Genomic DNA, 27,536 nt, shown 5'->3' on the forward strand with positions numbered 1-27,536 from the left:
GTTTGTCTCGTTTATTGATTGTTATACTCGTGCCACTTGGGTGTACATGATGAGCCATAAAAGTGAGGTCTTCCGCTGTTTTCAGTTATTTCATCGTATGGTTCAGACCCAATTCAATGCCACCTTGCACATTTTACGCAGTGATAATGGCAGAGAGTACATGGAGGGTCAGTTCCAACTTTATTTGGCTGCACATGGTATTGTCCATCAGACCAGCTGTGTTGACACACCTGCCCAGAATGGGGTTGCTGAAAGGAAAAATAGACATCTCCTTGAGATAGCCCAGGGCCATTATGTTTGCACGGCGGTTCCTTCTCACACTTTGGGGTGATGCCATTCTTACCGTTGCTTATCTCATCAACCGTGTGCCTACCCGTGTCCTTAATGGTCGTTCCCCCGTTGATCTCCTCCAGGGTTCCTCCTCCTTTGTGGTTCCCCCCAAAGTCTTTGGTTGTGTTGGCTATGTCCGCAATCATCATCCTCATGGGAAATTTGCTCCACGAAGCATTCGGTGTATTTTTCTGGGGTATTCTGCGACCCAGAAAGGATACAAGTATTACCATCCACCTTCTCGTCGTACTTTTGTCTCCATGGATATTGTCTTCCATGAGTCCTTGTCATATTATTCCCAGACACCTCTTCAGGGGGAGCAGGATCAGGGTTTTGAAGATGTGTCTGCTATTCTTCCGGCTTCTATTCCGGGGAGCCCTCAGAACTTCAGCTCCTATAGTGGCTCCTATTCAGGGGGAGTGTAGACCAGTCAGTCAAATCCCTGTTGCTAAGGTATATACCCGGGAGCACACAGGACAAGTTGAGACTACCACCACCACCATACCACCTCCACAATCGTCTGCACTTGATCTAGATCCAGACCCTACTACATCATCTGGTAAGGATCCTTCCCTTGACTTACCTATCGCTGTTCGTAAAGGCGTTAGGTCATGCACCCAACACCCCATCTCCAATGTTATTTCCTATGATGCTTTATCTCCTTCCAATCATGCATTTGTTTCTTCTCTTTCCTCTGTTTCTATTCCTCAGAAATGGCAGGAGGCGATTGCAGATCCAAAGTGGAAAGCAGCCATGATGGAAGAAATGACGACCTTACTTAAAAATGAGACATGGGAGCTAGTTGTTCTTCCTTCGGGTAAGAAACCAGTCGGGTGCAAATGGGTATTTGTTGTCAAGCAGAAGCCAGATGGAACAGTGGATAGATATAAAGCCAGGCTTGTGGCCAGAGGCTTCACTAAGACTTATGGGATCGACTACCAGGAGACATTTGCCCCTGTTGCAAAGTTGAACACTGTCCGGGTCTTACTTGTCTTGTCTTTGTCAACTTTGGCTGGGACCTACAACATTGGATGTAAAAAATGCATTTCTTCATGGGGAGTTGGAAGAGGAGGTTTATATGGATGTTCCTCCGGGTTTTTCCTCTGACAAGACCCATGGGAAAGTTTGTAGGCTCAAAAGGGCACTCTATGGGTTGAAGCAATCTCCACGGGCATGGTTTGGTAGGTTTCATAAAGCCATGGTCTCCTATGGATACAAACAGAGTCATGCTGATCACACTCTGTTCATCAAGCGAAAGGGAGAAAAGGTCACTCTTCTCATAGTTTATGTTGATGACATAGTTGTGACTGGTAATGATACAGATGAAGTTTCTCACCTGAAGGCTTTCTTGGGACGGGAATTTGACATAAAAGATCTAGGACAGCTAAGATATTTTCTTGGGATTGAAGTTGCCCGTTCTCCAAAAGGCATCTTTCTCTCCCAGAGAAAGTATGTTCTAGATTTACTATCAGAGACTGGTTTGCTTGGTTGTCATCCTTGTGACACTCCCTTGGAAGCTACTACCCGTCTACAAGAGAAGGATGGTGAACCTGTTGATAAGGGCAGATATCAACGATTGGTGGGCAAGCTAATTTATCTCTCCCACACCAGACCAGATATTGCCATTGCTGTGAGTCTTGTGAGCCAGTTCATGCATGATCCTTATTCCACTCACAAGGCTGCTGTTCTTCGTATTCTCCATTACTTGAAGTCAGCTCCAGGAAAGGGGATCCTTTTGTCTCCTCATGACCATCTTCGCATTGAGGCTTACACAGATGCTGATTGGGGTGGTAACCCTGACAGGAAATCTACCTCCGGCTATTGTACTTTTGTTGGAGGAAATCTAGTCACATGGCGGAGTAAAAAGCAAAATGTTGTGGCAAGATCTAGTGCTGAAGCTGAATTCCGTGCTATGGCCCCAGGGCATATGTGAGTTACTATGGCTTCAGAGTTTACTCCTTGATATTCGTGGTTCTGTTCATCTTCCAATGATGTTGTACTGTGACAACAAAGCAGCAATTAGCATTGCCCACAATCCAGTGCAGCATGACCGTACCAAACATGTGGAGATTGACAGACACTTCATCAAGGAGAAGTTAGAGAGTGGGCAGATTTGTATTCCTTTTGTGAAGTCTGGAGATCAACTGGCTGATGTCTTCACCAAAGGGTTGAGTGGGAAGTTGTTTTATCCTAGTCTAGTCAAGTTGGGCATGTGTGATATCTATGCCCCAACTTGAGGGGGAGTGTTGAGATGTGTTACCCGATATTATAAGGGTATTTTGGGTTTTTTATTTATGCTTTATTTATGTACTTTTGAACAAGGGTAGGATTGTAATTTGGGCTGTGACACTGTTCACGTGAACAGTATCGTGAATAGTATCGTGAACAGTGTTTCCCTTTGTAATCTCTTTTATTATTATTATTATAAATAGAGAGCTTGACTGATCTCATTGATCATTCAAGCCATTCACGTAATTCCTGTTTTGTTAACAGGCTTCTCCCTGGTTCTGCTCTCATCAACACTCCTTTGACCCTTTCTGGCTCCCCCAGATCCCATAATCGAGGAAGAGACCCCATCCGTCACTGCACTCGCCGCTGCCACCAGAATCATCGTCAACAACAACACAGCCACCGTAGCAGCTCTCTTCGAGCCACTAGCTCCCCCCCTTACACGACGAAGCTTCCGCTACCAGTCCCCGAGGCCCCTCTGGCCCCTGTTGTGCTGGCTCCTTCCTTGTCAACTTCTCTGACATCTGAACTTGTCCTCTCGAACCAAGAAGTTCCCTTTGGAGATAGGTCTATCTCTGTTGCGTGCTCTAAGATTGGAAGATGCTCTTTGCCTTTCCCTTCTCCTGATGTGATGACAAGCAGCCTACATAGATCGCAGGCTCCTCCAGGCAATGCCACAGTTGAAGTCCTGGCGAGTTCTATCACCAGAAGCCATTCTCGTGCTATGGCCCCATCTCCAACATTAAGGTCAGTCTCCCCTTTACCTAATCCAGCCTCCCAACCCTTTTTATCCAGGCACTTTCCCCTTTTACCCCCCTTATTACCTAATCCCCCCATTTTACCCCCTTATTACCTAACCCTCCCTTTTCAAATCCCTCTCCTTCCACGTGTCCCCCTTCACATCTTATACACCCTCCCTCTCATCCATCCTTTGGGCCTCTTCCCCCGGCCCATGAAACCTCTCCCTTTGCCCCCCATCCTCAACTTTCTTCCTTTTCCAGGCCCACCCTTTCGGCCCTCCCTCTCCCTAACCTGCTCCCCCCTCCCCAGCCCAAGCCCAATCCTTCTTCACCCATAACCTTCCCATTTTCCAACCTCCGGCCCATCTCTACCAAAAACACTATCCCAACCCACCCACCCACTCCCTGACCCAATCCATTTCTGACCCTTCTCTCTCGGGTACCCTTGGATCCCCCCTTAGTTAATTCCCTACCCCTCCCGCCCCCTTTGGGCTGCCAGGCCTCATCCGTTGTGGTCCAACCCCAGCCTCCCTGGCCCGGTTTACCCCGGCCTCCCCGCAAGCTGCTTGTTCATAGCCCGCCTATTGCCTATTCCAGTCGTCAGTACAAGAGTACCCCCCCTCGAGATCCTTGCCTCTCTCCCTCTAGTTTCCCATGTTGGCCGGCTTCTTTTGGAATGTCTAGGGCCTCAACTCCCTGGCTAAGCATCAAGATATTAGACCCCTCATTAAGTCCACTCACTCCTCTTTCTGTGCTCTTCTTGAAACCCGTGTTCTCCAGGAGAACGCTGCCCGCATTACAACATCCATAGTCCTCTCCTGGTCTCTGCTCTCCAACTACAACCATTCCCCTAATGGTCGTCTTTGGATCCTTTAGGACCCCTCTAAAATTCACATCTCCCTATCCCATTCCACTTCCCAACTCCTCCACCTCCATTTTTCCTTCCCAACTCCCCCACATTCTTATTCAACCATACTCCTCCTTTGGTCCCAAGCCTTTCAAATTCTTTGATATGTGGACCTCCCACCATCTCTACCTCCCAACCATCCTGAAAGCCTGGCGCATCCCGGTTTCCTCCCCCTCTCTCCCTCTCATTGCCCTTGCTAGGAAGCTTCGTCACACCAAGTCTGCCCTCAAGAGTTGGAACTTATCCACCTTTGGAAGCATCCCTTCCTAGCTCTCCTCCTGTCAGTCTAACCTCTCCCTTGTCCAATCCAGACTCGAGTCGGATCCCCTCAACCCTGAGCTTGCCCTTGAGGAGAAACAGCTCTCTGAGAATCTCTCCTCCCTCTCTTCCCTTGAAGAAAGCTTCTTACGCCAAAAATCCCTCATTAAGTGGTTGGATCTCAGAGACTCCAATTCTGCCTACTTCCATCAGTCCCTTAAAGCCAGGCTCAACTCCAATTCCATCACCTTACTGCAGTCTCCCGATGAAACTCCCCTCTCCTCGGTCCATGACATCAAGTCGACAACCATTTCCTTCTTCTCTACCCTGTTCAATCCCCCCCCCCCTTTCCCCCTCCCCCCTCCCTCCTGGCCTCATTGACAAGTTTGTTCCCCCTCTTTTATCTGATTCTCTTCTTGCCATCCCCTCTGATGAGAAAATCTCCAAAGCAATTCTCTCCCACAAATCCAATAAAACCCCTGGCCTTGACGGTTTCAACATGGGTTTTTATCTCAGCTGCTGGGATACTATTAAAGGTGATCTTTTCAAAGTCATTCGCAACTTCTTCAAGCCCAGCCAGCTTGCTCAGGTCAATCAGACTTTCGTCTACCTCATCCCTAAAAAAGATGGAGCTACCTCCCTGTCTAATTTTAGACCTATCTCTCATTGCAATCTTCTTTACAAGTTCATTGCCAAGATCCTTGCCAATAGAATTAAGGCTGTTATCCCCTCTCTCGTCAGCCCTAATCAATCCCCTTTATTTCTGGAAGAAGTATTGCGGACAACATTATCCTTTGCTCTGAAATTGTGCAAGGATTTGACCGCAAATCTCACTCTCCGGCGGCCTTGATAAAAATTGACCTCCATAAAGCTTTTGACTCCCTCCGCTGGGACTTCATATGCAATGTGCTCTCCCAAATGGGTTTTCCCCATGCTTTTGTCCGTTGGATTTATGCATGTATCTCCCCCCCCCCTCCTTCTCTATCCTTGTTAATGGTTCCCCTGCTAGCTTTTTTCATTCCAAAGTCGGCATTCACCAAGGTTGCCCTCTATCCCCTTTCCTGTTCTCCCTGGCTCTGGAAGTCCTTTCTAGGAGCCTCCAAACCAAAACGGATCTCCATCTCATCTCTCCTATTCCAAAATGCAAGTATATTAACCTCACCCATCTGGCCTTTGCAGATGATTTGATGATCTTCTCTAAGGCTTCCCCCTCCTCTATTTCAGCCATCATGGATTCCCTCCACCTCTTTGAAAATCTCTCTGGTCTCCGCATCAACCTCCTTAAATCAAAGATCTTCCTTTCGGGCATCCCTGAGTCGGACAAAGAGACCCTCCTCCGTCTGACTGGGTTTTCCATCGGCTCTCTCCCTATCAAATAACTCGGTCTTCCCCTCATCCCTGCCAGGCTATTTAGTTACTACTGCACTCCCATGCTGGACAACATCCGTAAGCGTCTCCAGCTTTGGAAAGGCAAACTCCTTTCCTATGCTGGCTGGCTTGTGTGCATCCGTTCAGTCCTCCATGCTTCCTATATCTATTGGAGTGGCATTTTTGGTATTCCTAAAGCCACCATCATGGCTATGGAACACCTTTTCTGTGCTTTTCTCTAGAAAGGGAATGATTCTTCCAAATTCCTCCACCCTACTAGCTGGAAGTCCATTCGTCTCCCCAAATCTGAAGGAGGTCTTGGTATTCATCGCATCCGCGACTCCAATACCACTGGAATCCTCAAGCTCATTTGGAAAATCTCCTCCCGTCAGGATTCCATCTGGGTCAATTGAGTCTATTCCCATCTTCTCAAGAAGGATTCCATTTGGACTGCCCTAGTTCCCTCTGACTCCTCCTAGATTTGGCGTAAGATCCTCCTTCTCCGTCCCCTCGCCCTCCGTGCTACCTCATCCTTCAGTGTTGATAGCTCCTCCACTTTCCTTTAGCTTGATCCTTGGCATCCGCTTGGGGTTCTTTTCAATGTTTGTGGGCCCAAGATGATTTATTCTTCTGGCCTTCCCAAAGACACCCCTCTCTCCTCCCTCATCTCCCTCGGCTCTTGGACTCCCCACCCCCACCTCAATCCCTCTATTCTCTCCCACTTATGGCCGTCCCTCCCCCCCTTCACCCCCCCTCCTCATGCGGATAAGGTTCTATGGCTCCCTTCCCCTACTGGCCTTTTTAGCTCCATCTCTGCTTGGAATTTTGTTCGCCCTCCTTACCCCACCATCCCCTGACACAAATTAATCTGGTTCAAAGGTCATATCCCCCGCCACAGCTTCACAGCCTAGAGAACTCTTAGACTTTACCTTCCTACCCAAGCCTTCCTTCTCCACGCAACATCCCGGTCTCCCCATCTTGCACCCGTTGTTGGAATGGCCTTGAAGACATACCCCACCTATTCTTTGCTTGCCCTTTTACCGCCACCATTTGGAAAAAATCCCTATCCACAATCTGGCACCACGGTAGGAGACCCCTGGCTTTTGATCGAGAATAGCTCTGGTTGGACATGACCTTTTCCGGGACATCTATCTGTGACACTATTGGGAAGCTGGTTTTTGGCACTGCTATTTATCATATTTGGATGGAGCGGAACCTCAGGAGATGGACTACCAACTCTCAATCTTTTGATCTGATTCGGAAAGCCATCTCCTTTGACGTCTCTTCTAAGCTCAGTTTTACCTGCCACAGACACCTTTTGGATACCCCAAGGAACAAGCATATTGTTATCTCCTGGGGTCTTGATTTGTCTCTTTTACAGTCTACCACCTCTGCGTAGGTTGGGTTGCTGGTTCTTGTTCCCCCACCCCCCTTTTTCCCCTTTCTCTTGTATATTTCCCCCCCCCCCCTTCTGTTTCCGCTCCCCCCGGGATTGGTAATATATTTATTCACCAAAAAAAAAAATGTTACACGCATGAAAATGTGCCCACAAAAGAGATTGCTTCAAAAAACTGACCAAGTAACTACCGAACATTGTTCAATAAGATTTACGTAGTCATGAAGCTGATAACAGTAAGTCCAGAGAGTAAAACTTGTGTGTTTCTAAATTTAAGATAAATTTCTGAACCTAACTCAGGTCAAATGACAATGGAGCATCAATAAACAGACCATACCTCACATTCAGTGACAAGGAATGAACTGTATAGCCTGATAACATGCGCAACTGACCGCATCACCAAGCGGCGAAATGATGGCTCTCCTGCTTCACCTTCAATCTTTACACAAAATATGAAAGGAAGAAAAATTAAATCTTATAAAAGAATATTTATCAATATCAGGCACAGATGCAACAAATGCATCAGATTACTCCAACAACCAGAGACTTCATGTATATATTACCTCAGCATTGGTACGAAGTGAAGTCATAAGAAGTGAACATATTTGATGACGTAAGACCTGATCTTCCAGACAACACAGTTATTGTGAAAATCTAAATAGCATGCCAGACAGACAAGTATGTGTTAGCAACATAAGCAGTCACCTGTTCATATGAAACCAAGGTTCTAAAGATAGCCACGTAATTGGATAGAATAAACCTGCATGTTTAGCAACCATCAGCATCAAGAAATTAATTCATCAAAACAATGCAAAATGCACACAGAATGTGAATAAGCAGTACAAACCCTCTCACTTGTACACTAAACAACCTTTACGAGGACTTTCAGTATTGTAGTATGAGTACAAGCATTCTGACCACCCGAATTTCATAGAAAGTAGTAGTAGTACGGATAACTTCAGTTGGGTACAAACAAAATAGATAAAGAAATATGAAGCACTCGCTCAAGGAAAATTGTACAATGGCTACAATTTTTCTTCTTTTTCCTTTTTTGAAGGGAGGGGGGAATACCAATGCCAATGCCTAAGACTGTAATAGCAATAAAATGTCAAACCAGACAATGGTGAATAGTGTGTGTAATTGTGCATATATAAACGGATAAACTAGTATATGGAAAGTGGATAGAAGCCTCACTCAAGTATATCTAGTGCAAATGTCTGCTGAAGAGAGTTCACACGTAACCAGGTGACCTGAAAGGATATAAGCAAATCCATCATCTATCAGTAAGAAAATTGATTACTCGATTTAGCACTAAAAGAGTATCATAATCAATGAACTGCATTGAGAAATCAAACCATCAATGAAAACTATAATATTACTTAATGGTAACAGAAAAGGGAACTTGACAACAGAAACTGAAGATATATCATATATGGGCAACAAAATAAAAGATTTGAAGAGAAAACTGGCTAAAAGTTTCCACTCAGCACATACAGATCCACCTGCAGCAAGAGCTGTCAGGTCTTCGAGCAAACGTAACCCAAGTTTGCCAGCTTTAGTTAGGCTCTCCCGCATTAACAATGGTCCTCCACTAACACAGTCACTCTCCAATGACCTGTCAATGCATAAGTCAGCTAGAGCAACCAACTAACACACTGGAAGATATGAGAAATAATTGGTGTCTACAAAGATTACGTACTCTGATCGGTTGATGCTCCGACTAACATCACCAGTAACAGAAAAGATTCGAAAGTTCTGACTTCCAGAACCAACCTTGCCAGCAGGCAGTGATTCAGCGCATATAACACGATCAAAAATCAAGGCAACCGCTTGCCTGAAGGTAGCAGCAGCAGTGCTGAATGAAAGATAAAAATAACAATGAGAAGCTGAAAATTTAAAAAGGAAGAAGAGAAATAATCCTGAGAACTACACTTTGGACAAGTTTAACACTCAACTAAAAATGATCACCTGAGAAACAGGAAAGAAAGAACCTACAGTACTTCAATATCATAGACTAACTAACAAAATGGAATATTCATATATGAAGCCAAGACAGTAGAATCTTGAAATCTACACTAAAGACTAATCAAATTTAAATTTAACTTACTTGCGCACACTGTCAGACGATCGGTTATTTTCAAGAAGCCTGAGACAGATGCCAAGAGCTTGAGCCATATTGTCCTGAAATTAAATTAGATTGCATTACTATGTTGCTTTCATCTCAAAGTGTCAATTGATAAAATTCCATGCCTCCATTGCCAACTGCCAGTCTACCTATCAATCAAGTCTTTAAAATTAAGTCCTTTCTTTATGAAGTTTCACAAATTCAGACATGAAGTAGGGCAAAATACACAGTTACCAGTTCTAAGCAAAAATACAAGTGAAGTGGTTGTTCACTGGTTTCGTATCAATTCGTTGGCAGGGGATTTCATTTACGTTGTGGAGGATGGCTTGGAATTGTCTGCTTTGTGGTTGCTGGAGGTGGGAGGTGCAGTATTTTCCCTCCTATTTTCTGTGTTTGTCCTTTTGCCTGCGCTATCTCCTAGTTTTTCGATCTTGTACTTGTCCTAATAATTTTCTTTTTCTGTTGTTACTGATCAATAAATAATTGAGAAAGAAATATAGTGATTGAGGGAAACCAGCATACCAAACCCATCAAAATTATATCCACAAGGCTAAGAAAACCATGCTAGCCAACCAATTGGCCCCATGAAGGTCCCAACTCCCAATAGCACCCCATGAGCTGCATCAGACCAGAGAAGATTTCTCATGTAGTGCACTTGCTTTAATCTTCTCTCTCTGTCAGCTCTCTTATACTGTTCATATTTTTACTAATGAATTTTATTTCGTCGACTATCACAAAAAAAAAAAAATTCAAATTCCTTGCACCAGATAAGCTTGTCCGGTTGAACTGACATAGAATAGCCAAAGGTTTCCATAGGGATCTAAACCAAAATACAATGAATTGATGAAGCGCCTTAAAAAATAAGGCATACAAGGACTTAGGTCGGGTAAAAGTGGAGAAATTGGCTTTGGGAAAAAAAAAAAAGAAGGATTTGATTCATTTGAATTTAGAGAAGTGAAGTAAAGGTTTGACTGTTGGCCTATAGTGGGCATTAAGATTTTAAATTACAGGTAGTCAGGTCTATAATTTTGAAGAAATAAAAATTAGGGTTTTGGCATATAATACTTAGGGGGCTTAGTTACTTTTCAATGAGGGTCTGGAATTGAAGACAGAAAATCATCTCAACTGAAGATTGCAATAAACCTTTAGTAGAACATTAGAGAATTCCATTGAAGTTGCATACGAAAAGGGGAACATAAAGGGAGGAGAAAACGAGAGAGAACCCAGATTACACCTAGCTTAAGCTATAACTTGAAAGCAATTAGCTAATCACATGTGCAAATTGACAATGATCATCCAAAGCATAGTAAAATATTCCATTCATCGCATAAAACACAAGAGTACAGATACTCCAACGCTAAACTATTTTTTTAACAATAGAATTTCCATCATATATTGAAATCCTATCAGTATTTTGCCCATAATGTTCAAAATCAATGCATATTTCCAAAATCTTGGTCTGATTTGAAAAGTAAATAGAGAACCCTAAAATTAACCAAAATCATGCAAACCAGATAAGTTTTGAACCCAAAACCAAAGAGAAGTCAGAAGTATAAGTCCAGAAATAGAAAGTACCCTCGCTTGTCTGAAAAGTTACACTAGGAGCTTGGCTAGATGGACCCTAACAGAAAACAAAACGTACTTGACCCAAATGTGAGTTCTTCAACTTCTCTCTTATAGAGGATAAGGGGAATCAAAGTAGAGTTGATTTTTTGTCCCATCTAACCCTTGTATGGGATTTTCATCAAATGCTTTCAATAAGTTTGCTCTGAATATGTACGCATTTTGCAGAAAGCTATTGTGAACCCATTTAGTCCAGTGATGTATCCCTGCATGCCGTTAGTGGAATTCAACACCTCAGCAAAATCCCTCAATCACCTAATATCCTCTTCTCCAAGTGGATCAAAGCTGGATCTACCATGTTGGTAGATTGCAACAATTGTACAAAAATCAAGTTGAGATCTCCCTAATTGATACTTAAATTTATCCCTGTTTATAATAATTAAATTTCTTCTCACTTGAACTTTCTTTTCTAAGGTCCAAAATTTAGGTTAACTAAAAGAGCCAGGGGCAGACCTAAAATGACCTTAGGAGAAGTGGTGAGGAAAGACATGCATAGCTTAGGCCTTGTATCAAGTATGACCTCGAATAGAGCTGATTGGAGCGCAAGTATCCATGTAGCCGACCCCATTTAGTTGGGATAAGATTGAGTTGTTGTTGTTGCTGTACACCAGTGGTTTTCACTGTCAGTCCCAGGTCAGAAAAGGAAGGGAGGACACATTAGGTTGATGACCAGAACTCAAACCGATTGTTTCTTTTAATTGCCAACACCAACAAACAATTTTATTTGTCTATAAAAAGACAAATGATTTTATTTATAACCAAAATATCAAGCATGGATCTGAAGATTCACGATTTCAAAATTATGCAAGGGCCAAGGAGACCGATATGGCCGTACAGAGAGTAGAATCATTATATATGATTTGTGTAGCCACCCTAAGTAGTTTCATAGGGCTTAGTGAGTTGAGTTTTGTCTAAGAATTTGTATATTATTTCTAATTCTATGCTTTTCAGTAGCCACAGTGCAAATTTAGTTATACTTAACATAATGTAGAATCAATCTCGAACCAGTAAAGCAAGCAAGAGATCTATTGCAACAGGATCGCATACCGGACAAACCAATATTGATAACAGAAATTTTTAAACACTTTTTTTTGGTTTTTTTTATATACATATGAAAGAAGGAATAAAAGGGATATGACGTAGAATCACCACTAGGCCTGCAGGAAGGGCATCACCACCAATCCCAACCTATTGCGTCACCATAATAGTGCTGGAGCTGCATCACCACAGTCCAAGGAACAACATCACTACTGACCCAAAGAGGCAAAAGCCAAGTTTCTCAATCACTGAAAGTCGTTGGAGGTTGTGCCTCCTTTGCTTTATTTATAATGTGTCGTATTACAAAATAAGTAACTCAAAAAACAAGCAACTCTTCTAGAAAGAAAATCTAATTATCTCAATACAAGACCTCGTCAAGATCTTGAAATTATCTCGGTTTTTCCAGGACTCGAGATGAGACCACAGGCGACACCAAAAAACAGTAATATCTCGGTCGAGATCTCGTGACTTATCTCGGTCTCGGTTCGACTCGGTTGAACTAGATCAAACCAAAGTCATATAAATACCCTCTCTCAGCGAGATTTCGACCCCAAACTCAAAATCTTGCTCTGTCTCGCCTCTCTCGATCTGCTATGAAGGGAAACACATGGAAGAAGGTTGTTTGGGGTTTTTTGGCAAATCTCACCTCCAACTGAAGATTAAAACTTGTAGATTCAACATTGAAGCTTCAACATCAAGAGAGGGAGTTGCATTGCATCTCAAGAACACTTTTAGGTAAAAATTACTTCTCAAAAACAATTTTTTTCATAGAAACATGATCAATACTTGTTTGTTGACTATGCAGTTATTATATGTGATACAATGTCCACCGATCTATGGATTGATGGAGGCGGAATTATTTTTATGTTTTTAAACTATTTATTTATTTTTCTATAAAATAAAATGATTTTCTTGCCCAAAAAAATTGAAAAAAAATATATATGGTTTATACTCACTGTTTGGAACTCAATTTAATATATGGACACTGTTGGCCGATCTACGGCCTCACAATATCGTTTTTTTCAGTTAGTAAATTATTTATTTTAATTTCTGAAATTTAAAATATATTTTAAAAAATTACAGAAAAAATCCAAAAAATAGTGAAAAATATCTGTTTTGCTTTGAAAATTATTTAAAATTAATGAAAGCATTGTTAATGCATTTTAATATGGAAAGTGATGATTCTTGTTTCATCCATTATAATATTGTGTTACTTATGGTATGATTATTTATGAAAATATTATAGAAATTATTTTTAATCAAGAAAAAAATACAAGAGGTAAGTGAAAAATAGGAAATAGATATATGATTAATTTAGGACTTTGAAATGATGTTGAATGGCTAATAATGCACGCATTTGTTGATGTAACAGTGTGCCAAGGTTTAAAACTGCTGCACAATGGCTGAAGATGGAGGTAGAGATATAGCATGGCTGCATGGAGAGCCAATGTCAAATGACAAAAAAAAGTCAAGAAGTAACTACTGTAGAAAAATTCTAAATTCTGGAGGGGCTACCAAATTAAAGCAGCAATTGGCTGGTGGGTACAAGGATGTGGCCAAATGCACACAAGTTTCTTATGAAGTGCAACAAAGCATGTCTAAACACTTAAAGGGAGGAAGATTAAAGAAGGCAGAAAAGCAAAGGGCAGAGGAAGAATTTCATGAGGCAGTCTTAGAGAAACACCCACAGCCACAAGATGATGAGTAAATGGCCAGGCGGGAAGATTTTGAGACACAGGCAGAGTGGAGACAAAACCAGAAAGTCTTGGCTGAGAGTCGGATGACAGCTGAGATGGAAAGGGTTAGTGCTATAGAGATATGCAGAGGAGCAGGTGGCTCTGGTTCTAGACCAGCTGGACCAAATGCACGACCGGCAAGGGAGAGGAGGAAGAAGCAGACACAGGGAGATTTTCCTTTCAAGAGAACCCAGAGTGTAAGGGGAGATACACCCTCATCCCCACCTCCACCCTTCGATCCCATTGAGATTCTTTCACAAAATCCCCTTATATAAAGTCAGCAGGACAGGACACCAAACAAAGAACTAGAAAACAAACATGGGGTGGTTGGAAAGCGAAAGTTGGTGATGCAATGTCCAAGTTCTTCTTCTATCATAGCATCCTAGCTAATGCTGCTCAGGAGACATATTACCAGGGTATGATTGACCCTGCTGGGATGGCTGGCCCAGGATTGAAGGGGTTCACTACATGGGAATTGATGAATGTATATTTGCCCCAGCAAAACCAGGAGTTTGAAGAAAATATCAACTCATTAAAGCAGAAATGGGAGAACTATGAAGTTACTATTATGTGTGATGGTTGAACTGGACCCACTAGACAGCCCATCATCAACTTCATGGTCTATTGTGATGGCAAGACCATCTTCTTAAAGTCAATGGATGCGTCCAAGGAGAGAAAGGATGCAATGTACATATACAAGTTGTTGGAAGATTTTGTGGAAGAAGTAGGGCCACAAACGTTGTCCAAGTAGTGATGGACAACAAGAGTAATTTTAAGAAGGCAGAAAAGAAATTGATGCATAGAAAAAGCAAGAGGATGCATCTTTTCTAGACTCCATGTGCAGCCCATTGCGTTGACCTCATCCTTAAAGACATGAATAAGAAATCTTTGGTAGCGGGTGTGGTCGAGCGAGCAAGACAAGTGACCACATTTGTGCATAACCATGGATATTCTTTACAATTATTCAGGGAGAAATATGGAGGGGATTTGGTGAGGCCTGGCATTACTAGATTTGTCACCAACTATATTGCAATTCAAAGCTTTCAGGATAAGATGGTTGGCCTGAGATTTATGTTTGCTAGCGAGGTGTGGTTTGGTTGGAGAGAGTCGGGTTCACCAAGGGGTAGGGTAACACAGATACCATCTCTAGTGACCAATTCTGACATGATTTGAAGAGGGTCATTCTTATATTGGATCTAGTGGTAAGGGTCCTAAAATGGTAGATACAGAGAAGAAGCCGACCTTGCCACATGTGTATGCTGTCATGCAACTAATACGAAAAAGAGTGAGAGCAGCAATACCTAGAGGTGGGAAGGGGTATATCAAAATCATTGAGGACCGATGGGAGAAGCACTTGTCCCATCCACTACATAAAGTTGGTGAGTTTTATATTATATGTTTAGTCCAAGATAATTAATTTACATTTGATTTACAATTTAACATATTCAGAAACACTGACAAATTATTTATGGAATTTTCAGCATACTATCTCAATCCAAGGTATCAGTACAAGTATAACCTTGGGCTGAATAATGCACTGATAGAAGCAGTGGAGTTAGTGGTGGCAAACTAGGTCCATAAAGCATCTGAACAGTCAAAATACAACAATGAGGTGAGAGTTGGTACTTGGTACTTACTTATTAATAGTAATTACTATATTGTTTACTAATCCAAGGCATATTTGAATTGAGCATAGACAAACGTGTTTAGGGATGCAATTTGTAGTTTTGGTCGTGAAGCCGCAGTGAATAGTAGACAAACCGCAAACCCTAGTAGGTCCACTATATTATTTGTCATGAAGTCATCTTGTCTCCATTTTAATCATGTACCTATAAATAATCCTAATTTTTTAAACTTCTAATGCAAGCGAATGATGGATCCTTTATGGGCAAGATGCACCTCACTTAAGAAGGGTAGCAATCAAGGTGCTATCTCAAACTTGTTCCGCCTCCGGTTGCGAGTGCAACTGGAGTACATTCTCACTCATCCACAACAAGAGGCGGAACCGACAGGGTCACAAATGATTGGAGCAGTTGGTGTTTGTGCATTACAACGTGAGATTGAAGATGTAGCACATACGCCAAGCCATGGAGGGTGAAAACATGTCAATCAAACTTGCCAACGTTTTCCAGATCGACTCAGATGATGAGGATGATCTCCTATACTAGTGGGTAAGGGATCGAGGTGAGCCGGTTATGGATCAAGCTAGGGGTAGACCTAACCCGGAGATAGCTACTCGGATGGCTACTGTCGTGGACGAGTATATGTCATCTCGCGAGGGCCATGTGCATTCACAGACACCCCGACCTTTCGAGTCTCAGGATGGTGGGGTTGATAAGGAGAAACCTAAGTTGTCAGTTTCAGGTACTGGCAATAGTGGTGAATTGGTGATGATGATAGTGGTGATGGTGATGGTGATCATAATGATGGTGATAATAGTGATGATGGTGATGGGGATGATCATTGGGGGGGTATGCGCGAGAGGTATCACTACCAGGAGGAGCCGAAGCCTGAGCCAGTGCGCTTCACAGGAGAGACTCAGTACACTTATGCCACACAGGACGAGGACCATGGTAGACTTGCCTACAAGAGATGCTCCCAAGCTGATTACACAAAGTACAGCTAAAATTTACATAAAAAAAAATCAGATATCCTGACCCATTAAACCAAGTCACAAGGACGCTCCAAAATTTTGCCATGTCTAATGCTGACATCAGAACTTCTGCTTCCTTTCTAAGAACATAGAATTTTCACAACAGGTTCTGTACCAGAACTATATATTCATGTCAAACACCAGCGTCCATATTAGTATCGTTCTTACGTAGCTTGTAGTTCCTTCGCAAATAATCACTTTCTAAACTCCAAAGTGTCTATGGTAAATGAACTAATATGTGCTTGTAAAGAAAAAATAGCTACATGTTGGATAACTAGAAAATTGAGCAATCCTTTTTCACATTCTTTTCCTTTTGTTGGAAGTCTTTTGTTGAATATGTAAGGACAAAAAGGTAAAGGAACGCGTGCTTAGTAACATTTCCAACCCCCCCCCTCACCACCAGATATTAACACAAACCTAAAATAAGCATAGTTCAAAAACTCGGCAAAATTTCGCCGGAATTTCGGATATTTCAGTAATTATGAACCCCCCGAGACTAAACAATAAATGAGACGCCGAAATCCAAAAATACAAAGTTTTGACCAAAATTTCAGTCATTTCGTTTCGGAATCTCGCTCATTTTGGTCTTAAAAATGCACTATGTCGTTGAAATTTCGGTCATTTCGCTTCGGTATTTCGCTCATTTCGACCTTTTGCACCCCGAAATGGCCAAGCAAAACTCATAGGAAAAAATACAATGTTTCAGCGAAATTTCACTGAAATTTGGGTAACTCGGAAATTTCGCTCTGGCTGAAATGGCCCTCCCTCTAGGACGAGTTTTCGAACTATGAAAATAAGTAATGTCCAGAAGACTCAAGACTACAATGAAGTTTCTAAAAAATAATGTGAAGGATTTCTCTCTTTTAAAAATAAGTAAAAAGAGAAAGAAAGTAAGATAATGAAACAAGGCTCTAAAGAAATTATTGTCCAAAGTCAAAAGGAAAAAAGGGGGAAAATACTTTGCTCAAAACCAACCCCCACCAACTAAAAAACCAGAAGAGCTCACAACAAACCTCATCAAAGACCCACCAGAAACCCCCCTACATCCATGAAGGACTTTCTTGAGGCTAAAGGGATTGCACCCATACAACAGGTGAAAATAAAGGTAGCTTGGAGCAAGATATCTCCCAACTAAGCGCCAATCATTTTATCACTACCTTTAGCCACAGCTTAAAGAAGCATTTTTGTTTCAAAACCGGCAATATATAATGTAGAATCAATGATCACCTCACTTTCAGGATGTAAACGGGACTGGAATATAATAAGTATGGTTTGGAGGGTCTTTAGTTGAACACTCTCATCTACCATTTCGGCATGCTGTAAAAACAATAAAAGAACAACGATTAGGCATCCAATACGAAATACAAGCACTAATCATAAAGGGAATAGCAAGAAATGAAATGTGCAAAAAGCTACCAGGAAGAGGAGACAAATATTATGTTGAGAAAACACACAGGATTATTAGGCTCCTTCTGATTGGGTAGTTTATCAACAAGTACCAACAGCATCATATTATGTCTACCAGTCTCCCCTAAAAAGCACCATAGTGCAACCCTGGATCTTCCAAAAATAGTTTCAGCTAGGATTTAGAGCAAACACATTTTTAGTTCTAAGGACATATTCTGATGTTGAAGAATCATCAACCAACCAGTGACACAGCAGCCACTGAATTGCTGGATAGATATGTTAGGCTTTGGAAGCCCAAGCCTAAGAAGAAGTCCAACCCAAATACTAAGCTAGTGAGATCTATCCTTGGCCCATGTAAGGTTCCATGTTGGCACCTGCTTTAGCTTCTTTTCTTTTTTCTTTTTTTTCTTCCTTTTTTTTTTTTTTTTTTTTTTTTTTTTTGGGGGGGGGGGGGGGAAACATGTAATTCCAATAGTCTGTTGGGTATCACATGGTTAGTTTTCAAACCAGGAGGCTAATGTTATAGCAGATCACCAAGTTTCTATTTTTAAGTAACAGGTTTTTTTGGCTCCCTCTTAATCTCTGTCCTAATTCTCTATCACATGTTTTGTCTTCTCACTGCTTTCTTGCTATTATCTCATATCTGAAACTACACTTTTCTTCTCTGTTCTTTTCTTTAGTTCTGTCCCATATTTTTACACTTATTCTACAATTCATATTGGAACTTATTTCTATTTTGAGACCCCAAAACAACCACTCTAACTCCTCAATCCTCCTTCAAGCTCAAATTAAATCTTATCACTTTAGCTCTTGAAGTGCTTTCCAAAAGAATTCAATCTTGCATGGACCATCAGCTCATATCTCCCATGGCAAAATGTGAGGCCCTTAAAATCTCCCATCTAACCTTTGCTAACGACCTCATGATCTTCTCCAAAGCCGATATCCCTTCTGTGGAGACCACTGTCTTGTTTACGGTACTTTGAAAGTATATCAGGTCTTCGTAATGCGTATCAACCACTCCAAATCTCTCTTGTTCCTGGCTGGGGTTTCTGAAGTTGTTAAGTCTTGCCTCAAAGAGAAGTCCGGGTGCTCCTTGGGCTGTCTTCCGGTCAAGTATTTGGGTTTACCTTTGATCCCCTCCAGGTTGATTGCTCACCACTGCTCCCTTATTCTGGATGTCCTACATAAGAGGCTCCAGCTTTGGAAGGGCAAGTTGCTATCTTATGCCGGATGGCTCGAGTTGATTAGACCTGTGCTTCAATCCTCTTACATCCACTGGTCCGGCATTTTCAGCCTTCCCCAGTCCACCATTATGAAATTGGAGTCTCTCATGTGTGTCTTTCTTTGGAAGAGCTGTGATTCCACCAGATTCCTTCACCCTATTAGTAGGACAATTGTATACCTACCTAAAGATGAGGGGCCTTGGTTTGAGAGAATTAAATATGTCAATAATGTTGGTATCCTCCAGCTGATTTGGAAGTTAGAGGCTAAGTGGAAGAGTAATTGGGTTTACTAGGTCTACTCTCGCCTCCTCCGTAACAACTCCATTTGGACTGCTTCTTCCATCTCTGATGCCTCCTGGGTCTGGAGAAAGATCTTGAAGCTCAGTCCTCTTGTCTACAGGGTTATTAAATCCTTGAATGATTATAAGGCGTCCCTGAGATTCTGGCTAGACCATTGGCACCAGTATGGAGTTCTCTACACTCAGTTGGAGAAAGCTATTTATACTTCCGAATGGCAGGTTGGACATGATCTCGGACATTATTCAGCATGACGATTGGCCTCCCCCTTCCCTTCTTCCTCTTTGTCTACCCTCTGGAATGTTCTGCCGAGCATTCCCAGAAGGCCCGTTGGTAGTGGTGATATTGTTTTTGGTTTGCTTCTTCGTCGAGTTTCTTCAGTTCCAAGTCGGCTTGGGATCTTATCAGGGCTCATGGCTCCGTCAAAGCCTAGCACAATTTGGTCTGGTTCAAGAGACATATCCCTCATCACAGATTCACTGTCTAGAGGATTTTCTCCTGCTGCCTCCCTGTTGAGATATAGTTTATTTACTTAGGTTTTTGGTGATTACTAATTGTGCCTCTTGTTGTGTAAGTTGTGCAGGATGGTTTGTGTGCTTTGGTTCCTTGGACGGTCAAGTCACTATTGTGATCCTGGCCTTCCAACGTATGGCAGCAAGTGGCATCAATTTGATTACCTTAAGCCCTTGTGTAAGCCTACCCCTTTGGTATGATGTATACATTCACTTCAGTAAGACCATCATCAGCATCAAGTGACAACCTCCAAGGTAAATCATGAGCCTTGTGTAAGACGACCCTTGTGGCATGATGAAGAGGAGCCGATTGGTAGAACAAGCTTTCATCAGTAAGTCCAAGTCAGAATTCGTCTACATAAACTGTGGGTCAAGACCTTAAGTGGAAAACTCATCAAGATTTCACCATATGGACATCTCCTTATGACTTAGGATTGTATTTGTAATTTGTATATCTTGTATTCCTAAGCATTTTAAGGTGATTCCCATGTCTAGGGCATTAGTGACTCACCCAACCCAAAAAGACCTAAACTGAACTCATTGGTATATCCCTTTATGACTTTTTGGTAACCGGCCTCGGGAAGCCACATAACCAAAAGGGTATATTTTTTACTTAGAACAAATTTAAGTTGTATTTGATTATGAGTTTTCAAAATCAGAATTTTAACTTAATCAACAACCGGCTGATCTCTTCCCAAGAGGGTAACTAGCCGCTTGAACTGGCTTGCCTGTACCAACTGGCTGATAACCTCCTGAGAACTTGTTGCTCAACCAACTTGAGCAACTGGCCGCTGGTCAGTCACCAGCCGATCATCGGCTCATGTTCCGGCTCGCCGATGAACGACCGGTTGTGAGCAAAATCTGCTCTCAACCTTGTTTCTGCATATCCCTCAACTTCAAGGCGATTTTTAATGGTCGTGCAGTTTGAACTGAACTTTTCATGAAAATTGTAGCTCTCTGAGTTTAGTTTCAAACCAAAGAAAAATCGGGTCAATCTGAGCTATACTGAATGAGTTATGTCCAAAATACCGGGCAAATGTCAGGCTACCGGCTCATGCAACTGGCCAGCCAGTTGACAGTCTGGTATTGTAGCAACGGTCTTTAAATGGCTATATTTCAACTGTCAAATAAGTAAGAGGCTGACCCATCAGCCAGTTTACAGTCCGGCAGACGAGCCTGTTCGACAAAAATGTAACCGTTGGACACTTTTTGTGCACAATTTTTTGCCCTTATTTTTCCTATAAATAGGGGAGGTTTAGGGGAGTTTATCTCAAGTTGTTGGGCACATATTGGAACACCCTTGGGACGACATTTTGGAATATAACGAGGATCAAGCTTGGAGGAACTCAAGTACACCCATGAGCTAAACTTGGAGAAGTCATTCAAGGGAGCTTGAGGAGAAGAACCAAGCCATGTAAGCTTCAATGGAAGATGCACCTTTAGGAGGTAATATGATTAGTGCTTCTATTTGTATATTTACCTTAGAGAGGAATATATTTGAGCCATGGAACAAGAACTCGCCAAGATCTCGGTAATAGCTCGTTTTTTTATGAGATGCAAGGCGAAATGAGAAGATTGCATTGTCTCACTGAGATCTTGGTGGTCTCGGTCATCTCAGTGGGAAACCTTGGTATACAGACACTTATTTATACTAGAAACCAGGACAAACAGTTATTTATGCCAGAAACCAAGGCAGACACTTATTTATGTTTAATATCATTTAAGTAAATGTTTTTACATTTGTTATTTCATTTACTTAAAATATTATCCATAAATAAGCAAATACAAAGCTTTCAAACAAATCTAAGATTGCTTAAGCTTGATTGAAGGAGTCATGTTTCAGTCAAACCTTATTTGGTGTGCGCGAATGCTGTCAAAATCGCTCTAAATGAAAATATATTTTTAGACATCAAAACAAATGAATATTTTACCTCACTTTTGGTTTTTAGCAATGTTTAACCATATTAAGATTTATGGAATTTTTTGAAAAAACCTACCATTTAAAAGTTGAAAATTGCACTTACCATAAAAAATCCAGTTTCTGTTCTTGGACTGAAGTGTTGACTTTTTATCCTTTTAGAATTTGATTTTTTAACTATTTTTAGGGGTATTTGCTTATTAATGAATAATACCTTACGCAAATGTTGTTTTTATAATCATCTACTTAAATGATATTAGGAATAAATAAGTGTCTATCCTAGTTTCTGGCATAAATAAGTGTTTGTCCTAGTTTCCCACTAAGTCAAACTCCTATTTGGACTTTGATTTTGGAAAAGCTAATAGTGTCATTGTGTTTAAATAGCCCAAAATAGGCTGTATACCAAGTTTTAATGTCTAAAAGAGATCGAAAACCCACCGAAACCATCAAATGAGTTCAAAAAAAAAAAGTGCACCAACTAGTCGAGATCTCAGTCCAACTCGGTTTTTGGCCTAACCAAAACCAGGTCCAAAACCAAGTTCTCGAACCATGGTTTGAGCTTAATTCGTTTAACCCCCTACATAGAGGGATTTGTAATAAGCATGTATTTGTATATTAGCCTTCAAGGCTTCAAGAAGCTTTGAATGGTTGGGTTGAAAAACTCAACACCTCCTTCAATGGAGTTTGTAAGGTTAAGTGTGAACAATAAAACACTCACGTTTGGTGTACCGGTGAGAAACACCGAGTTGGATGGTGAACCTGAAAAACCATAGGGTTAGTTGTGAGCCAAAAAAACAATACAGTTTGATGGTGAGCCATGGAAAACCATTGGGTTTGTTGTGAGCCTACAAAGGAATTGGTTGTGTAGTGACCCATAGGAAAACTACTTTGTAAGGGTTTAATTTCTACTCGGTAAAGCAATTGAGATAGTGGATCACCTCTTCTTCGACTGCCCTTTCTCTTTCTTAGTTTGGAAAGGTCTTCTGGCCAAATGGTTGTCTCAAAGAAGAAGAATTTTTCCATTTGATAGAAAATGGATCTGGATGGACATGTCCTTTGCCGGCAACTCTTGTTGTGACATTTGGGCAAAGTAGCATTTGGAGTCACTATCTACCATATCTAGTTGGAACGCAACCTCAGAAGATGAACTTCTAAGTCTAGATCTTTCGCACAGATTTGGGGTTCTATCTTCTTTGATGTCAGATCCAAGTTAGTTGTGGCCCCTTCCCAATGAGCCAATACCCCTAAAATAGGCTTATTGTTGACTCTTGGGGTCTTTCCCCTTCTATTTTCCAACAGTCCCATGCCTCCCCCCCCCCCCTCTCTCTCTCTCTCTCTCTCTCTCTATGTAAAGGCAGGGCTTTGTAAGTTTTAATTTGTATTGTTTGTTCTTCAACCCCCTTTTCTTCAGGAGTCCCTGTTTTTCTCATCTTTTGATAATGAATTTTTATTCACCCAAAAAAAATTCTGAGAGTTTCAAGGCCATGGGAAACAAGAATTATAAGGTTCCCTTGCTGTTCCTGTGAGCTATGTTGAAATTACAGAAAGGAAAAGGCAAAACAAGCATCCTAGGGCTCTGTTTTGGAGTCTTGTCAATGACCCACAAAAACCCCCCACTAAGGGTTATCTGTTGGATTGAGACTTTAGGAAATTAAAGTTCTGAGCCTACTCTGACTTTTACATCTTGTAATCTTTGGAGTCTCGTTTGTTTGTGGTAAACTTTACATTAGAACTGGCTTTCTAATACTGGAATCTGAGCATCAATTCAGTTGGTTTGCTGACTCTGATTTGTATTCCTTTTTTTCTACTAGCTACATATAAAATTTTGTTAGATTCCAGCCAGTATTCGGTTCTGTTAACCACCATCTGGTGAACAAGTCAGTTCAGATTTTCTGAGAAAAGGTTTTCTTACTGTCACTGAGCACACCTGATATGTGGCTACAGCTAGGCAATCATACTACGCCATAAATGACTTTTATATGTATTGAGTCTAGATATACATCTAGAAGAAGGTCGTTTGTGTTTATAAATCAAGCTTTGTGGGCTTACGGGTTGTTTAAGATCCATACGGCACCATCTAGTAAAGGTGGAGGTTCAGTTCCTCATTTTTTTTAAGGTTTTTTTTCCTTTTTTTTTCGGGAGACAGGTCAAAATTTATTATTAAAAAAGATTAAGAGTATACAAGAAAGGGAGTATCACTCCAACCAGGCAGCAAAGAAAAGGAAAAGGGATAAAATGGGATGGGTACATAATTTTGAATTAGAATAGAGTTACGGGTTTATAAATATCAGAATGAGACTCATTGTAAACATTTTGAAATTGAATGAAATTAAGTTTGATATTGTTCAATAGACAGAGAAGACGAGAGAAAGAAACAGGACCAATTTCAGGCCCGGGGACCGGAATGCGGTAAGGCTAACACGCCCCGCGCTCGATTCCTGTGGTATATATTTGGCTGCTATGGTTATGCTACTTCTTTGCCAGCATTAAGGTTTTTGAGTCTATTCTTGCTATTGTTTGCTTTTTATGCTTAGTTCCAAAAATTCTTGATTTTGCTGGCATTGAGGTTTTCGATTATTGGATTATTCTCCAGATATTCAGTATTTCTTCAATCTGCAACGAAGTTCTTCAATTATTTCATTTGATTCACTGCAGTTGATTGAGATAGTATTATATCTATAGTGGTCAATTGCTTTGATTGATCAAGAGTTGATTTCTCTTCAATAGATCAACTTTGTACCAACTTCCCCTCATTATTGATGAGAGAACTATCATTCCCCTCAACCACATGGCATCAACCCCTCTATTACACCTACAGTTTGAATCATCAATAAGTTATTTAATTTTCTCCCTCTCAAACCCTACACCCTTCTCTCAGCCTCCTCTCCTCAATTCAAACCATTCACTCACTCCCTTCAAGCCTTTAAACCCTAATTGTCGCAGGGCTATATCATGGCCCACCATCAACAGGGCTACCTAGTTTGCTAAATCTATCATGTATCAATGTCCTCCACACAAGCATACAGCATGCAACCTACTTCTGTCATCTGACAACAGAAAGAATAAATAAATAGATTCCTGCCCTTTTGAGAGAAAAAATGTATAAAACTATACATGCAAATCAAAGAGCCTGCCTAACAGAATCTGCAGTTAAAGGAAATATGGCAATATTGGCACCATAGTTGACATAGAGACTAGGCGACCCAATGCATTGGAGGGGATGCCTAGGTGTGCAGTATATGACTATAGCAATGATACTTTTATATAATTATGCTTATATGCAACATAGAAGCCATCTCAATGTGATATGATATAATTATGCTAGTAATGACCTGATATGTCGTCTGAGGTGGTTTGGCCATGTGCAAAGGAGGCCTGGGGACACCCCAATAAGGAGGAGTGATCTAATGCCGATTGAAGGAGCTAAAAGAGGTAGGGGCAGGCCTAAAATGACCATAGGTGTGGTTGTGAAGAATGACATGCGTAGTTTGGGTCTTGTGCCAAGTATGACCTCAAATAGAACCTATTGGGGGCAAGGATCCACGTTATCGACACCATGTAACTGAGATTTTCCTGATTTACTGGGCTATCATTTTTCCTCTTACTTTCATTTTTCATTTTCCATCACTCCTTTTTCTTATCCCTTTTTTTCTTTTTCTTTTTTGGTGTATGTGAAAGATCCGGTGTAGCCGACCCTATTAAGTTGGGATAAGGCTGAGTTGTTGTAATGACCTGATATGAAAAAAACCAACATATAATAAACAAAACATAGGATTAAATATAAGCATATTCATCAAAAAACAAAACAATAAACATAAATCAACATAAACTTGCGAAGAATCAACAATGCATGCTGTCGTCTTGGATCTAAGAAAGAGCCTTGACGCCTAGTCGATGCCTTGACAACTATGATTGGCAGTTTGATGATCAGAGCAGATTTACTTAACTAATAGTCTATAATGCAAAGCAAGATCTAATTATCTGCAGAACTTACAGCTTTCAGTGTAGAAAGTATCTCCTTCAGAGCTGAGGGTGCAACAGCATCGTGAGATATGAGTTTTTGCAGACAAGAAAGCCCAATAACACTCAACTTCACACTTTTAACCTCACAAGCCATAAGAAATATCCGCAGTATATCCTCATTATGGGCAATTTCACTGGGATTTGATAATGAGCGAAGCTGCAGGTCAATAAACAAGCACAAATGAATTCAAACTCAAGCATCTATTCTGTAAAAAAAAAAAAAAAAAAAATTCAATGAACCACCAACCTATTTTTCTGAACTCTAATTGTCTGCCTTGTAACTTTTCTTTGCTAATTAACAAATTATCAGAAGGGATTCTTTCTATCAACAAACCATCTCCTTCTTAACTTAATCACTGGAGTATCTACTTAAAGCTCTAATACTTTCCAAAGAATCCATTTCCATTATTTGTAGAATAGATAGAATTGTACTATAACAGATTTCAAAGATGCTAATTCTATACCGTTGAATCAAAATAAATACGTTTGCCCCTCTATTTGTAAAATATTCACAACTAGCAGATTATCTTCTTGGATACAGTATAAAGCAGAGTAATCCAGTAGACAAAGTTTGACATACAATCCAATATAAAGTGAGAAAGCATAAAAAGCTTATGACTTTCGGCCAAGACAAGTCATAAGTTGTATTTAAATGAACACTCTATAGCCGTAGCTAGAGAATTTCTAAGTTCACAATCAAACATTGTCCCAGCATAGAAGTAAGAGAAAGATCCAACTGCTCCCCCAAAAATCAATGGTTCCAACATAAATTTCAAAAAGAAAAAGCTGAATTCAAGCTCCAGTCCTTAAATTGCTCGAACTTGTACAATGGCTTGTTAACTCTCCGATTCTGAGTCTGTAGCAAATCACATTTCAACTGAATCTAATCACGCTTATCTCATCAGCAGCCCCTTTCCCACAAACGATCTTCAAATTCAGATCCCGATAATCCCAGACTAAGTAGCATCACAATAATCCTATTATTAATTTCAAGCCTTATAGATACTAACCTTCAAAATTGCGTGTTCGGCCCCATCTTTGACTGTAGGATACCTGCGTCGAGCTTCAGCAGACAACGCGCGCAGATCTGTTTCAAGAACCGCCATGAAAGCCATAACTAGCCACTGGTTCTCCTTTGTTATTAGGCCTAATTTATGATTCTAACATCGAGGAAAACTTCGGAGACGATTGAAGAAGAATAACATTAAGGATGGAGAAAGAGAAGCTCGTTAGAGAATGACTGCTTGCAGGCCAGCCGTTGGCTTTTGGCTCAAAGTACCGATCTTGCGAAACATTTCTTAAAGTTGGACAGCCTGGACTGGACAACCTCGAACAAGGTTTTTAATCAAGAATCGGTGATGGAATCGGTCCACTGCCGATTCAGACTCAGATTGGATCGGAATCGATCGGAATTGATCTTGAAGTGCAGTAATCAGGGGAATCTCGGGGTGAATAGTCCAATTCAGAACGGCAAAGATCGAAACTGGCCCGGCCAATTCCAATACAAATCAGTCGATGCTGATCCGATTCCCGATTTTTGAAACTTTAACCTCGAATGCTTGATTTTCCCCAATTCTTTTCTTTTTGTGGGGTAGGCTACGTACTCGGCCTACTAGACAAGTCAACTTCAGCAATATTTGAAGGCAACTTTAGTTCATCGTTTCTAGGGGTGTAAATCGGTTTAGAAGCAGGTATTCTGTTTGAATCATACAGATTCAGACCAAGTCCTGTCTCAGTTTTGAAATTCGATACA

At 41.1% G+C, this 27,536-nt stretch overlaps 1 protein-coding gene across 6 annotated transcripts in view; it reads right to left on the minus strand.

The window, feature by feature from the left end:
* LOC122641911 (protein MON2 homolog) overlaps positions 1 to 27,064 on the minus strand; it is a 127,160-nt gene extending 100,096 nt beyond the window's left edge. For all 6 annotated transcript variants that reach the window (XM_043835239.1, XM_043835242.1, XM_043835241.1 and 3 more), the window contains exons 1-10: positions 26,794 to 27,064; positions 25,755 to 25,940; positions 17,631 to 17,720; positions 9,336 to 9,409; positions 8,928 to 9,083; positions 8,723 to 8,843; positions 8,423 to 8,478; positions 7,934 to 7,988; positions 7,792 to 7,848; positions 7,566 to 7,667 (exon numbers count right to left, since the gene is read on the minus strand). In XM_043835239.1, coding sequence (XP_043691174.1) covers positions 7,566 to 7,667; positions 7,792 to 7,848; positions 7,934 to 7,988; positions 8,423 to 8,478; positions 8,723 to 8,843; positions 8,928 to 9,083; positions 9,336 to 9,409; positions 17,631 to 17,720; positions 25,755 to 25,940; positions 26,794 to 26,898 — 1,002 coding nt within the window. In that variant the 5' untranslated portion in view covers positions 26,899 to 27,064. The remainder of the gene's footprint in view (positions 1 to 7,565; positions 7,668 to 7,791; positions 7,849 to 7,933; positions 7,989 to 8,422; positions 8,479 to 8,722; positions 8,844 to 8,927; positions 9,084 to 9,335; positions 9,410 to 17,630; positions 17,721 to 25,754; positions 25,941 to 26,793) is intronic.
* Positions 27,065 to 27,536: the final 472 nt, after the last annotated feature.

This window comes from Telopea speciosissima, chromosome 10, assembly GCF_018873765.1.
Source record: "Telopea speciosissima isolate NSW1024214 ecotype Mountain lineage chromosome 10, Tspe_v1, whole genome shotgun sequence".
NCBI lineage: Eukaryota > Viridiplantae > Streptophyta > Magnoliopsida > Proteales > Proteaceae > Telopea > Telopea speciosissima.